Source organism: Jaculus jaculus, chromosome 1 (assembly GCF_020740685.1).
Source record: "Jaculus jaculus isolate mJacJac1 chromosome 1, mJacJac1.mat.Y.cur, whole genome shotgun sequence".
Lineage (NCBI taxonomy): Eukaryota > Metazoa > Chordata > Mammalia > Rodentia > Dipodidae > Jaculus > Jaculus jaculus.
In genome coordinates this window covers 84,876,197-84,888,735 of record NC_059102.1, presented here as the reverse complement: position 1 = coordinate 84,888,735, position 12,539 = coordinate 84,876,197, and the positions used below count along the sequence as shown (strand labels likewise).

General features: G+C 35.0%; 1 protein-coding gene across 7 annotated transcripts in view; it reads left to right on the top strand.

The window, feature by feature from the left end:
* Bnc2 (basonuclin 2) overlaps window positions 1–12,539 on the top strand; it is a 454,280-nt gene that overhangs the window by 284,244 nt on the left and 157,497 nt on the right. For all 7 annotated transcript variants that reach the window (XM_045142143.1, XM_045142145.1, XM_004658432.2 and 4 more), the window contains one exon: window positions 12,337–12,439. In XM_045142143.1, the coding sequence (XP_044998078.1) occupies window positions 12,337–12,439 (103 nt within the window). The remainder of the gene's footprint in view (window positions 1–12,336; window positions 12,440–12,539) is intronic.

Below are 12,539 nucleotides of genomic sequence, written 5' to 3'. Positions count from 1 at the left end.
ATGGGCTCATAGGAAGGTGTGAAAAAAACCTTGGACAGTTGATATTGTGTATTATCTTTTCTTAAGAAGATGTATTTTGACCTTAAGTAGGTTGATTCATCCCCTTAAAAGACATTAATTTTTACTTCCTGTACTCTTCTTTAAAACTTAAATTTTTAACTGATAGACCTTGAAGTCCTTCAGAGTCATTACTTTCTTTTGGCTAATTTGTAGAAAGGCACCATATGAAAATTGAATTTTTGATCTGATGGAGTGATTCTTGAGTTCTTATGAACCATTTATAGCCTATCAAGTAAATCCTTCTTAGTTCACGGATTATTGACCCAATGGACCATATTAGCTGCTTCAAAGCTGTTATAGCCCATTATGTTGGTTCAGCTGACACATGTGTGAACCCAGTCCACATGCTCAAGATGACATTAACACTGTTCTGGAACACTCTCTTTTTTTCCACCAGAGTTTCTATTTATTTTTAGTTTTCAAGAGTTAGCTCAAAGTTCCTGACAACCACTGCAAAGGTCTCTGTTTGCTCAGTGGTGTTGCATTTGTCGGCTGCTGGCTGGCCTGCTACTTGCTGTCTTCATCTAGAACTAGATGACTCTAGTTTTTAAACCAACTAATCTTTAAGGGGAAAAAGAATGCGATTTTTTTCTAATACTCTAGGGCACATTTTACCCTCAGATGCTTTAAAAGTCCATAGATATTTGTGGGTTTGTCTCTGAGTATCAGAATTTGAGAATGTTCTTTGAATTAGAGAAAACTACCATTTGGAAGAAAGGATAACATTGTATTTGTGTTTTTGAAAAATACATTACATAGGAAGTTTCACTTGAAAAATTCCAGTGACTATAGCCACTGGTCAAATGGAGATGTACCTTCATTGATTTATACGAAACTCTAATACAGCCACCACAGTTCTTAGCAAAGACCCTGGGGGCTCTACAATCTAACAGAAATAGCATATACATTTTATGAAGCCTGATTATCATATTATCATTATTTGTCATAGGGGTGATTAGTGAGGTGATGCCTGTGTTGAGGCAAAGAAACCTGTTCTTATCAGGGATAATTGTGATATACTACCACATGGACAATGAAAAGTGTTAAACTTGTTGTCATTCCCAAGACAGGTACAGGTAAAATACTATATAAGAAGCCAGATATTCTTGGGAGTACCTTGTCTTGCTTTTTTTTCAGTTTGACATTACTCATTTTTTAATGACTCCATAAAATACTGTTCTGAGTCACCTTACTTATCTAAATTAAACTACTATTTGTAGAAAATTCCAGTGTATATTAGTTGCTTACTTGCCAGTTTCTCTCATTTTTTTAATGTTGCTTAAACCTTCATTTACATGTCCTTTTCCCTTTCCATAGTTTGGTTTGTTTTCAAATTCTGTTCATAGTGTTAAACTCCTATTAAATGGAAAAAGTCATAAGAAATCTTAATGAGGACTGGAGAGTATGGTATAGTACTTTGCTTTTCTTTCATTCTTAAGCAGTGTGGAAACAGTCTGGTCATTACTTATGGCCATGTAAGGTTATTTTCAGAGCCTTTTTTGTTGCCATTTGGAAAATTTTAATTTCAGAGATCTTGATGACTAAATGTAATGATATATTGGAAGTATTATACAAGCTCCATAGGAGTGCAAATCCTGGGTTATCATTAGTCTCACAAAGGCTGTCTCTGTTGGCCTGGGTCATCATTGTTATTTGAAAGAATAAATTCTAAAATGCAACAATTTTCCTCCCTTGTTTTCACTGGGGTGTGAAGTTTTTCACAAAGATAAAGGAGTGAATTTAGTCAAAAGATCATTTGCCTTGCACTCATTCTTGGTAAATGGATTGTTTACAATGCTTTGGCATTTTACATAATGTGGTAAGATCCTTTGTACTGAAAAAAATGAAACAAAGATTTAGTTCAAACAACCTTCCTCCCTCCCTCCATCCTTCCCGGTTTTGGTAGTATTAAGTATTAAATCCAGGGCCTCTCCATACCAAGAAATCACTACACTAACCAATTATACCCTCATTGTAGGTCTCTCCCCTTTCTTCCCACTCTCCTACACTCCTTACCCCATCCCTTCATTTCTTATGTGTTTATGTGTGTTTACATGTATGCAGGTACACATGTAAGTGCTTTCATGGAGGCCAAAGGTTGATGTCTGCTGAATTCCTCAATTGTTCTCCACCTTTGTTATTGAAGGTATCTCTCACTTGAACCCATAACATGCTGATTCAGGTAGTCTCACTAACGAGCTAGTCTTTACCTCCCAGATGCTAGGATTATAGGTGTACTGTCATGACTACCCAGCATTTATGTGTGTACTGGGGATCTGAACTCAGGTCTTCACATTTGGATACAAGCACCCACTTTAGTGACTGAGCCATTTCCTAGCCTTGGATTATCTTTCTTAAAAGTTTTCTTTATTTTATTTTACTTTTTGTTTATTTTTATTTATTTATTTGAGAGCAACAGATAGAGAAAAAGGCAGAGAGAGAGAGAGAGGGAGGAAAGGAGGGAGAAAATGGGCACGTCAGGGCCTCCATCCACTGCAAATGAACTCTAGATGTGTGTGCATCCTTACGCATCTGGTTTACATGGGTACTGGAGAATTGAGCCTCGAATCAGGGTCCTTAGGCGTCACAGGTAAGCGCTTAACCAAGCTTAACTAAGCAATCTCTCAAGCCCAAAAGTCTCCTTTTTATTCCCTTATATGCCATTTGAGAAGGGAAGATATCATTGACTTAAGATGATGATTTACATTCAGCACAACTTGGGACAAGTCTTGGGTTTCTCCTGTACCTATTTGGTCACCAAAGCATAGAATGATCATTTAAATCACATGTTTTCCCAGCATTAGAAACACTTCTGAAGTACTACGGGCTGGCTTTATCTTATCTTCCTTCTTGCTTAATGAGAAGTAGATTTTTTGTAAAGCATTTAAATGTTTATGAATCTTCTTGCATCTCATTATGAATTCTGTCCTTATTAATGTCTTTCCTATCACATTGTATTAGTAATTGTTTTCATGAATGCCACAGAGAAATGTACTCTTATTACCTTCTTTCAAATTGCATTAGTGATAATGAATAAAATGTATATCAATAGAATACAAAATTGCTGATTCAACATTAAGGTGCAATGAGATGGTCATTATTTAGTATTCATGTTGTAGCAGGGGAGCTTGGTTTCTTATATGTACTGATGCATTCTGATAAATGCTGAGTATAGTTAGGATCTAGTTATTTTTTGTGTTGTGCTAACTTCCTCTTTTCAATTAATGATAGCTGAATTCATGGAAAGAGTATTTCATTTCTAGTTATGTTGTCACAGCTGCCCAAAATAGTCTGAAATTTATAAGTGTACAGGCCATAAATAAAATATCTTAATTGTTGACTTTAAGATAAGAAAATGAAATGTTCTTGCCCAAATTGAAATGCCTTTTTTATTTCCTGTCTTTATTATATTACTAATTGCCTAACAGTATAGTTTGTATTGCCATAGGCCTAATTTAATTGTGGGGAGGGGGAGCATACCAGCCCTCCAAACCATGCCTATGCTTTGATGTCATGGAAGCATGAGTATTTTCCTTATATAATTGGCTATATCCCGCTGTTGATTGTTACTCTGAACTCTTAAATTATTTAAATGGGGTCTTCCTCATGTTGATTGATAGTAGGCTATGATCGTGAGGTAATGACTACAGATGCTCATTGGACCCATGTCTGTAAAAATTTATAGGCCTCTGTGTGTTCCTTTCTCCCTGTTTATGTATTCACACTGTCATAGAAACATTCACATTCATGTAAATGATGGGCCTGTAAGTTTATGACTTTTTCCTTTTTGATTCCTTCTCTAAATTAAATTTGTTTCTTGACTGAAGTGATTACTTTTTGCATCATAGTACATTAAGCAATGTAGTTGTCCTTTGCCTGATAGAATTCTCCAGTGTGATTTAGAAGCAAAATTTCTTAGAGGATTTTAGAGCCTTATTATTAGTGTTATGGAGCACTGTAGTTGAGAGGTTCCCCTCAAAATTTGTGAAGATAGGGCTAGAGGTATGGATCCAGGTTCAATCTTCCAGATCCTATGTAAGCCAGATGCACAACATGGAGTTCGTTTGCAATGGCTAGAGGCCCTGGCATGCCAGTTCTCTCTCTCTCTCTCTCAAATAAATAAATAAATAGAAATATTTAAAAATTTTTTGAAGATATCTTGGATTTTACTAATAGTTCACAGCATGATAGTTACTACAAAATGATTATCAATTTCCATATGGATGTATTCTGCTTTAATATTTTTATGCATTTATGTGTATGAGTACATAACACACAGCATGTGTGGAAGTCAGAGGACAACCTCGGGTGTTGGTTCTCAACTTCCTTTCACATTCTGTTTGAATGCAGGGTACTCATTGGCTTGGTTATTTACCACATAGGCCAAGCTAGAGGGTCTATGAGCTTCCAGGGATCCATCTGTCTCTGTCTCCCATCTCACCACCACTTCAATTACAGGCACATACTACTAAGCTTTGCTTTTTGCATGGGTTCTGGGGATATGAACTCAGGTTTCTGTGCTTGAGAAGCAAGCATTTTACCAACTGAACCATATCTCCATCCTGGTTTTAATGTTTTGAAAGAAAAAAATAATGGTTTTCACACGTAAGCAACAATGGTATTGCTTTATTCACTTTCATTTATTCATTCATTTAGTATTTAGATATTGTAGACCTCCTTGGGGAAAGACAGGTAACATGCCATATTGTGTCTCCTAGGGTGCATGTATATCCTTATGGAATAAGTAATTTAACACCACTGGAAAAAAAAAGTGGAACAGTATTTGTTGAGTTGTGTTCCATATAACATGCATTCCACTCATTTAAAGTCTTTCATTCAGTATACTATTTATTTGTTTATTTTTATGTGTTAAGTTCATATGTAGTGTGCATGTTTGTATGTATATTTGTGTTGGTGCACATGTGTGGAGTAGGGTGTGTGCAGCTGGTCAGAGGTTGATCTTGAATATCTTCTTCAACTGTTTGTTCTCTTTGTTATGTTTCTGACAGAATCTCTCACTTAAGTCTAAAGCTCACTGATGCAGATAGTCAACTTGTTCTGGAGTTCCCCTGTCTCTTATCTCCTTTCACTGGGATTACAAGTGGCTGCCACACCCACATAGAATTTATATGGGTTCTGAAGTTCTGAGCTCTTGTCCTCAAAATTTGAGAGAGAAAGGGAGAATGGGTGACAGGGCCTCCAGCCAGATGTACCACTTTGTGTATCTGGCTTTCCATGGGGTACTGGGGAATCAAACCTGGGTCCTTAGGCTTTGCAGTCATGTGACTTAACCAATAAGCCATATCTCCAACCCCTGTCACAATTTTTGAAATGCATTCTTAGTATATCATACCCAAATTATTCACACGTTCTTGTCCCATCTTTTAGTCATATACAAGATCAACCTGTTATCCAAAAGACCCAACTCTTGTCCTTTTCTAATTATTATACTGATTCTGTGGTGAACAATAGCTTCTACTTTCCGTACTGGTGACTTTCTACTTCATATTTCCCCTCCTAATGCAGAAGTCTTCAAGAACCATTTTCCTACCCAGTGGTTTTCATTTGACCTTTGACACCTTGCATATGTTTCCTTTATGGCATGCTCACATATATGCAATGATGAATTAGTGTAAATTACTACAGTTTACACTTGTATTTTGTATCTCATGAAGAGTTTGTTAGTTTTACTGGTTTATGATATCTACACATGACTTTCAAAGTAGAAGATTCAAATTAATATAAATTGCTTATGGGCTAGGAATAACTGAGTGGTAGAATATTTGCATAGCATTCTGGAAGCCCTGGATTTTGTCCTCAGCATTGGGGGAAAATTGTTTGTTTTAAAAGGCTTTAAGAGGTAAAGCTTCTCACCACTGACCATTATAGCCTATTAACTTATCTTCCTAAATTGTACTGCCTATGTTTGCAGCCGAAACTAATGAGATATAAAGTGGGAATAAATTCTATATTAGTGATTAACTTTTTCTATAATTCAGTTGTAATTTGGGCCACATCCTTGAAAATCCAGTAAAATTTCATAATCTAAGTATATTCTTTATTGTTCCTAAAATGAACACAGAGAAAATAGATTTTTATTTATGTATGATAGATTGACTAGAGTTATTGAACACTTGAAGAGAGCGCCTTGTTATTTTTTTTTTTTTTAGTGGAAAGACAAAACTCAGAACTGAAGTAAGTTTTATTTGTAGGGCCTCCCTTTTACTATGATTGTTTGTGTAATACATATTTTAAGTAAATATTTGCTTTATGACTTTATTTTGATTTTTCTTATTTTGTGTCAGATAACTTGCGTAACTATTTCCAATTAAAAACTAACAAAGTTGTTAATTAATTTGTGAAGTGTATATTAATGGGAATGATACTTTGTACTTTACAGAAAAACATAATTCTATAAGGAAGACTGATGCTTGCTTCATACTTTTTTGTAAAGCTAAAGATAGTTATGAGTGTAATGAAGAATGAAGCCGAAGAGACTTGTTTTATAGTGATAAACCAACTCAATGTTTGAATGGATATTTGGAAGGCATCCAAAATACCCCTAGCATGCATTTTCATTTAATACAAAAGCTGAATAATTGTGTATATTTTATTTTGTTATTTACTTATTTGAGAGAGAGAGGAGGAAAGAAAAAGAAAGAAAGAAAGAAAGAAAGAAAGAAAGAAAGAAAGAAAGAAAGAAAGAGGGAGAGAGAGAGCAACAGAGAGAATGAGCACGCTCAGGTCTCCAGCTGCTGCAAATGAACTCTAGACACATATACCAGCTGGTACGTCTGCCTTATGTGGGTCCTGAAGAATCAAACCTGGGTCCTTTGCCTTTTTTTTTTTTTTTACAGGCAAGAGTCTTAACCACTAAGCTATCTCTCCAACCCTGAATGTTTTTTTTTTCCATAAACTAAATTTTCCTACTTTACATATTTTAGATATACTTTATTTGAGATAGGGTCTTGTTATATAGTTCAAGGCTGTCCTAGAACCCCAGATATATAGTAGTCTTCTTACTTCAGCATCCTAAGTAGCTGGGACTTCAGGTATGTGCTCCTAATAGCTTAGATATGCTTTTGAATATTAATAGTTTTGTTCCAACTTGTTTTTAATTTAATTTATGTTTTCTATATTTCCTTTTGGGTAAAGGAAGAAATTGAGTAGTAATTAATAGATACCATTTCTTCTGTTATATCATTTTAATATCTTAAGCAGATATAAAAATCTTTGTGCTCACCTTAGTATATTGTGTACCCCAAAGTATTCACTTATTTATTAAGACTATCCATATGTTCTACATTTTACAAGGAAGTGGAATAAAACAATACAATTGGGAGAATTATAAGGGGAAAATCATTCAAATGTAGCCAGAACTTCTCTTGTGGTCATAAATGGTTGTCACTTACTGAGTTTTCACTGTTGCCAGTAAAAGGTATTCCATGCTTTTTTGACATAGTTGCAGTGTTTTTCATTGTTATAATCACTTACAGAGGAGAAAGGGGGCTTGGAAAATAATCTTTTAAAAACTGGTTTTATTTTTTAGACAGGAATTCATGCAAACTATTCTGTCTTTGAACTTTCTATGTAACTGAGGATGGCATTGAACACATCCTACATTCACCTCCGAAGGGGTGAAATTCCCAACTTATGCCATCACAACCTAGCTATTTTTTTGAATGCTTTCTGAACTCCAGTTATTTTCCAGTATGCGTTGTAATCCTTACAGATCTGCTGCACCAGGCTTATGGAGCATAATTTCTAAAGAGAAGTAGGATACAAATCAAATAATAACACAGATAAATATAATTCTTATAGCCTGTGATTAGTGCTTAGGCAGACTTTTTTGTTTACCTGTTTATTTGAGGCAGGGTCTCACTATAGCCCAGGCTGCCCTGGAACTCATTATAATAGCCCAGGCTGGCTTCAAGCTCATGATGATCCTCTTCCCTCAGCCTCCCAGGGATAGGACCATAGGCGTAGTAGAACTCTTTTCATACAAGATACTATGTTAGAGTTTGCCTTGAGTGGGAAACTGGGGCATCTCCCCAAAGGAACAGAAACTATTAGAGTTGAAATCTGAAGGATATGAAGACATTAAAATGCATAATTGGGGATGGAAGGTGTATAGAAGAGCATCTCTATGGGAATAGGCAATGAAAAGACCAAGGATGGGGATACTGTCAAATCAGTATAATTTGCCTTAGTCACATAACATAATTTGCCTTAATAACAAGAAGCAAAAGGACAAAAATGACCTCAGTACATCAAATGCAATACAAGAAGATCAAATAGGTGACACTATGAGGAGAACATTATTTCACCAGTGAAAAAAAGAAATGGGTAGATGAGGAGCCAATTTGAATGGTCTATAAGAAAGAATCAGATTAAAGTAGTGATAATGAGAGTGAAAAACAGGAAAGCCAGAGACATGATTTTTAGAGGAAGGCAGAGTGTCAATGAAAACTGCCTCTCTAGTGTGAATATAATGGAAGAATACTAATGATTGAAATAAAACACACTTATTTGGTCTGTGACTTCACTCACTTCATGACTGCAGGCAGGGAACTTAGTCATCTCCACCCGTTTCTTCATTTGTGAAATCATAGAAGAATAACACAGTCAGACTCATTTTCTGAGGACTCAGTTATGTTTGTAAACAACTTAGCCTTATTGCTAGAAAATGGCAAATATTTGAATAATCTGGCTGTTAATAAATACAGGGAATAATTTACTGCTGAAAATAAAATTTATAGTATTTGGACAGAGAAATAGATTGGAAGAGATGGTAATTCTCAAATCTGGGTTAGGACTCCTTCTTATTCCTAGGGTATGTCTTCTAAACCCACTGCCCACAAACACCAGGCTCTCAAGCCTTACACACAGGGAGGGACAATGGCATCCATTTCCTGCCACTTAACATTTAGTACCTGGCTCCAAATTAATGGGTTTTGCATAGTGATGATATTTGAGGCTGTAGGAAAGGATGAAATTGCCAGTTTAAGAATGAAGAGCAAGCCATGGGAAATATCTGTATTTATTTACAATGGTGAGAGAGAGAGAAATTGCTGCCAGAAAATGTTGGATAGTCAGTCTCTACCACTCAGGAATAATGTTACTGCTCCAAGTGGCATCAAAGTCTAGGAGGGTGGAAAGACTAGAAAAGGATCAAATGTGATGAGGACACTGCCTCAGACAGTGCAGTCTTAGGAACGTGTAGAGCAGAAACCAGATTATGGAAATAAAATGTCCTTAAAATGAAGTAGCGGAAGCATTGATTGCTGAGTGCATAGGATTTTTATTCAAGATATCCAATGTAAAGGTAAGCAAGAGTACTAAGTACTTTTAATATATTGCAGGTTAAAAGTGTTTATTGTTGTTCTTTGGAGCTGGTGGGTGGGTGGTTAAGGAGTCATTATGAAAAGCATTACAGGGAAGGCGGGGGTGGAGAGAGCTGCAGGATCTTGAAGGGTTCCAGCAGCTTTGCATTGGCCAGTCTGCATTTTCCTCCTTGGAGGGGTTGGGGTGGGCAGTGTAACTGAGCTTTCTGCAGCTTTCCTCATCTATTTCAGAGCTTGTGATTCAGACAATCACCTTAATCTTGTTCAGAACACCCAGTAGAGTGGGAGGCACTGCAGCATTAATTGAGGGAAGAACGGCTAAAATGTGCTAAGCCCTTGCATCTCTACTCTTCCCAGCCATCTCCTTGAAACACATGGATGTATTTTAAGCTTAACAGACATTTATAGCTTTATGAAAATTTGTTTTTTAAATATGCCTGAGCTGGCAAGTGATCATGTTGATTCTGTTTTGTTGTGAATAAATAGAATGTCAAAGCTTTATGCTATTTCAAAAGCATTACTTAGACTAAACCTTCCTTTGAAGTCACTATAGTCTGTTACTCAAAATATTTATTTAGATCATGTTGTTTAAATATATATAATTCCCTTAAGGAAAATTGTAGTCTTTATAAAGTGAATGTACAAAAAAAAATAGACCTTCTAGAATTCATTGAGTTACAAAATGGCTATTCCAGTACTTAAATGTTTATATACAAAAGAAATTGAGGTGTTCTGATGTTTATGTGTTTAGGCACAAAAAGCAAACTCTTAAAAGGGGTGATGGTCTGAAAATTTCAACTTTTCGCCTTTTTAAAGTCAAAAATACTAAATCCTAAGCTCTTTTCTTCCTATTATAATCAAATTGTAAGTTAATTAATGAGCAAGTTTTTTTTATAAATCTATGTAGAAACTAGGATGTTCTGATGTATTGCACTGTAAATAAATGGGAAATTGAACTTTATGAGGAATTATTTCCCTTTATAAACTGTACATTCCTTTAATCATTAAAACATGCAGCAAAATTTTATAACCTAACTAATGTACAATTGGATAATTTATAATGGAAGAAATTCCTGAAATAACAGCCAGCTTAGATAGTTGAGTATTTTCCGTAATGGTGAACAGATCAAACTCAGAATGGGAGTAAGGTATGAAAGGAGCACAAGATGAGGAATCCAAACATCTGAAACGGAGTAAGCATCCGCAGAGATAATGTTTGCTAGTGGTGGAGAAATTCTTTAAACTTACCCAATTCATAACACCAGAAACAGACATCCTTTCAGTCTTAGCATTGCAAATGGAATTTGTCCCAACCTTATTTGCAGTATTTAAAGTACACTATGATACAAGTAAGATAGTTTATATAAAAATCCAAATGGTTCTAGAAAGCTGAGCTTTTAGAGTGTGGGACTGTCGCTTTCTGGCACGGAGCCACAACTTCAGGAAACTAACTCTCCCCGAGGAGTTCCCACCCCTAAATTAGACATTATTGATCACATCTAAATTGTAGAGACATCTTTTTCCTAACAGTACAGACAGTTAAAGGAGATTGTTAATATGTGAATGATCAGACCAAATCCCTCTGTCTTTAGAATTTTCATGCAAATTAGAAATTAAATGTATGAGCTGAGTTTATTAACTGTGATCTAGGAGCAAAGGTAAATTTTAGCATAATTTTTAAGCATACAATTTTCACTCGTAAGAAGTTATACTCCATTTATGGTAATTTTCTATGGATTTACTTTATAAAATAAACTGCTGAGATAGAATTTTTAGGGTACTTACACTGAAAGGAAAAGTTTGTGTCTGAGTGTCAGCTTTCTAAGATACAACTGTACTTTTTCCATTATACAATGTCACATACTTTTTCTGTACTATATCTGATAAAAAAAGTTTCATCACTTTTAATCATTTTTCTTATCATTTTGAAAATGAAAAGATTAGTTTTTTAATGGTCATGAAGATAAAATTAACAAGTCAATGGGACAAAACAAGGAGTTGGGAAATGATAATTATAGAAATGCATTAGGTCTTAGAGTCAACAGAAGGGTCTTTCAAAATATATCTGAAAGATTGAGCTGGGGAGATGACCCTGTGGTTAAAGCCACTTCCTTGCAATGCCTTCCAGGCCAAGTTCTGTTGTATTCAATTCTGTTCTATTTTCTATTATATCTTTTCTCTTTTCTTCTATTCTTTTCTTTTCCTGTCTTTTCTTTACAAAAAGCCAGATGTACAAAGTGACACATGTGTCTGGAGTTCATTTGCAAAGGCAAGTGGCCCTGGTGTGCCTGTTCTCTCTCTCCTCTGCTCATAAATTAATAAAAATATATATTTAAAATATCTAGCAAACATTTACATGAAATTCAGCACAAGGGATTATTTTAATATTTGTTAGCTATATTTTGCTTTCCCAAATGTTTTATTTGAATACTATTTTCTTAGAATTTGGATTTTTGTTTTTCATTATTGCAAAGTGATTATATATACACATGCAGACACTCATATATATATATATATATATATATATATATATATATATATATATATATATATATGTATACACAGAAATACATACATATATATGTACATATACATATACACATGATTAACAGCAATGGAACAATGTTGTTTTTCTCTTGGAAGTCTGGCATCATAAATCCAGAATCCTGTAGGCCATGAAAAACTTTATTTGTATTTAATGTATCAATATTTCTTATTTAAAATTTACTGTGAATAACTTATAATGTTAAATTTACTTTTTTTAACCTTCTTTTTAAGAGATTTTAATTATGTCAGACTTTATTTTCTAAAGTACCTAGGTTTCCACTAATGTAAAGCCTTTAAGAATAGAAATGGAAATTATTTATTTAAAGAGTGAAAAATGTAATACTTTTGAACAGATGTTTATGATGTTTTCTCCTTCAATTTCTAGGCCATCCGTTGCACACTGGTAAACTGCACTTGTGAGTGTTTTCAGCCAGGGAAGATTAACCTAAGGACTTGTGATCAGTGTAAACATGGCTGGGTGGCACATGGTGAGTAAAATGTGGGCCCCTCTTGCCATTCTTGTTATGTTCCTGTGAATGTGTGTGTTTTTTAAAACAGTCACTGACTGGTCTTGAGAAGAGAGTAGTC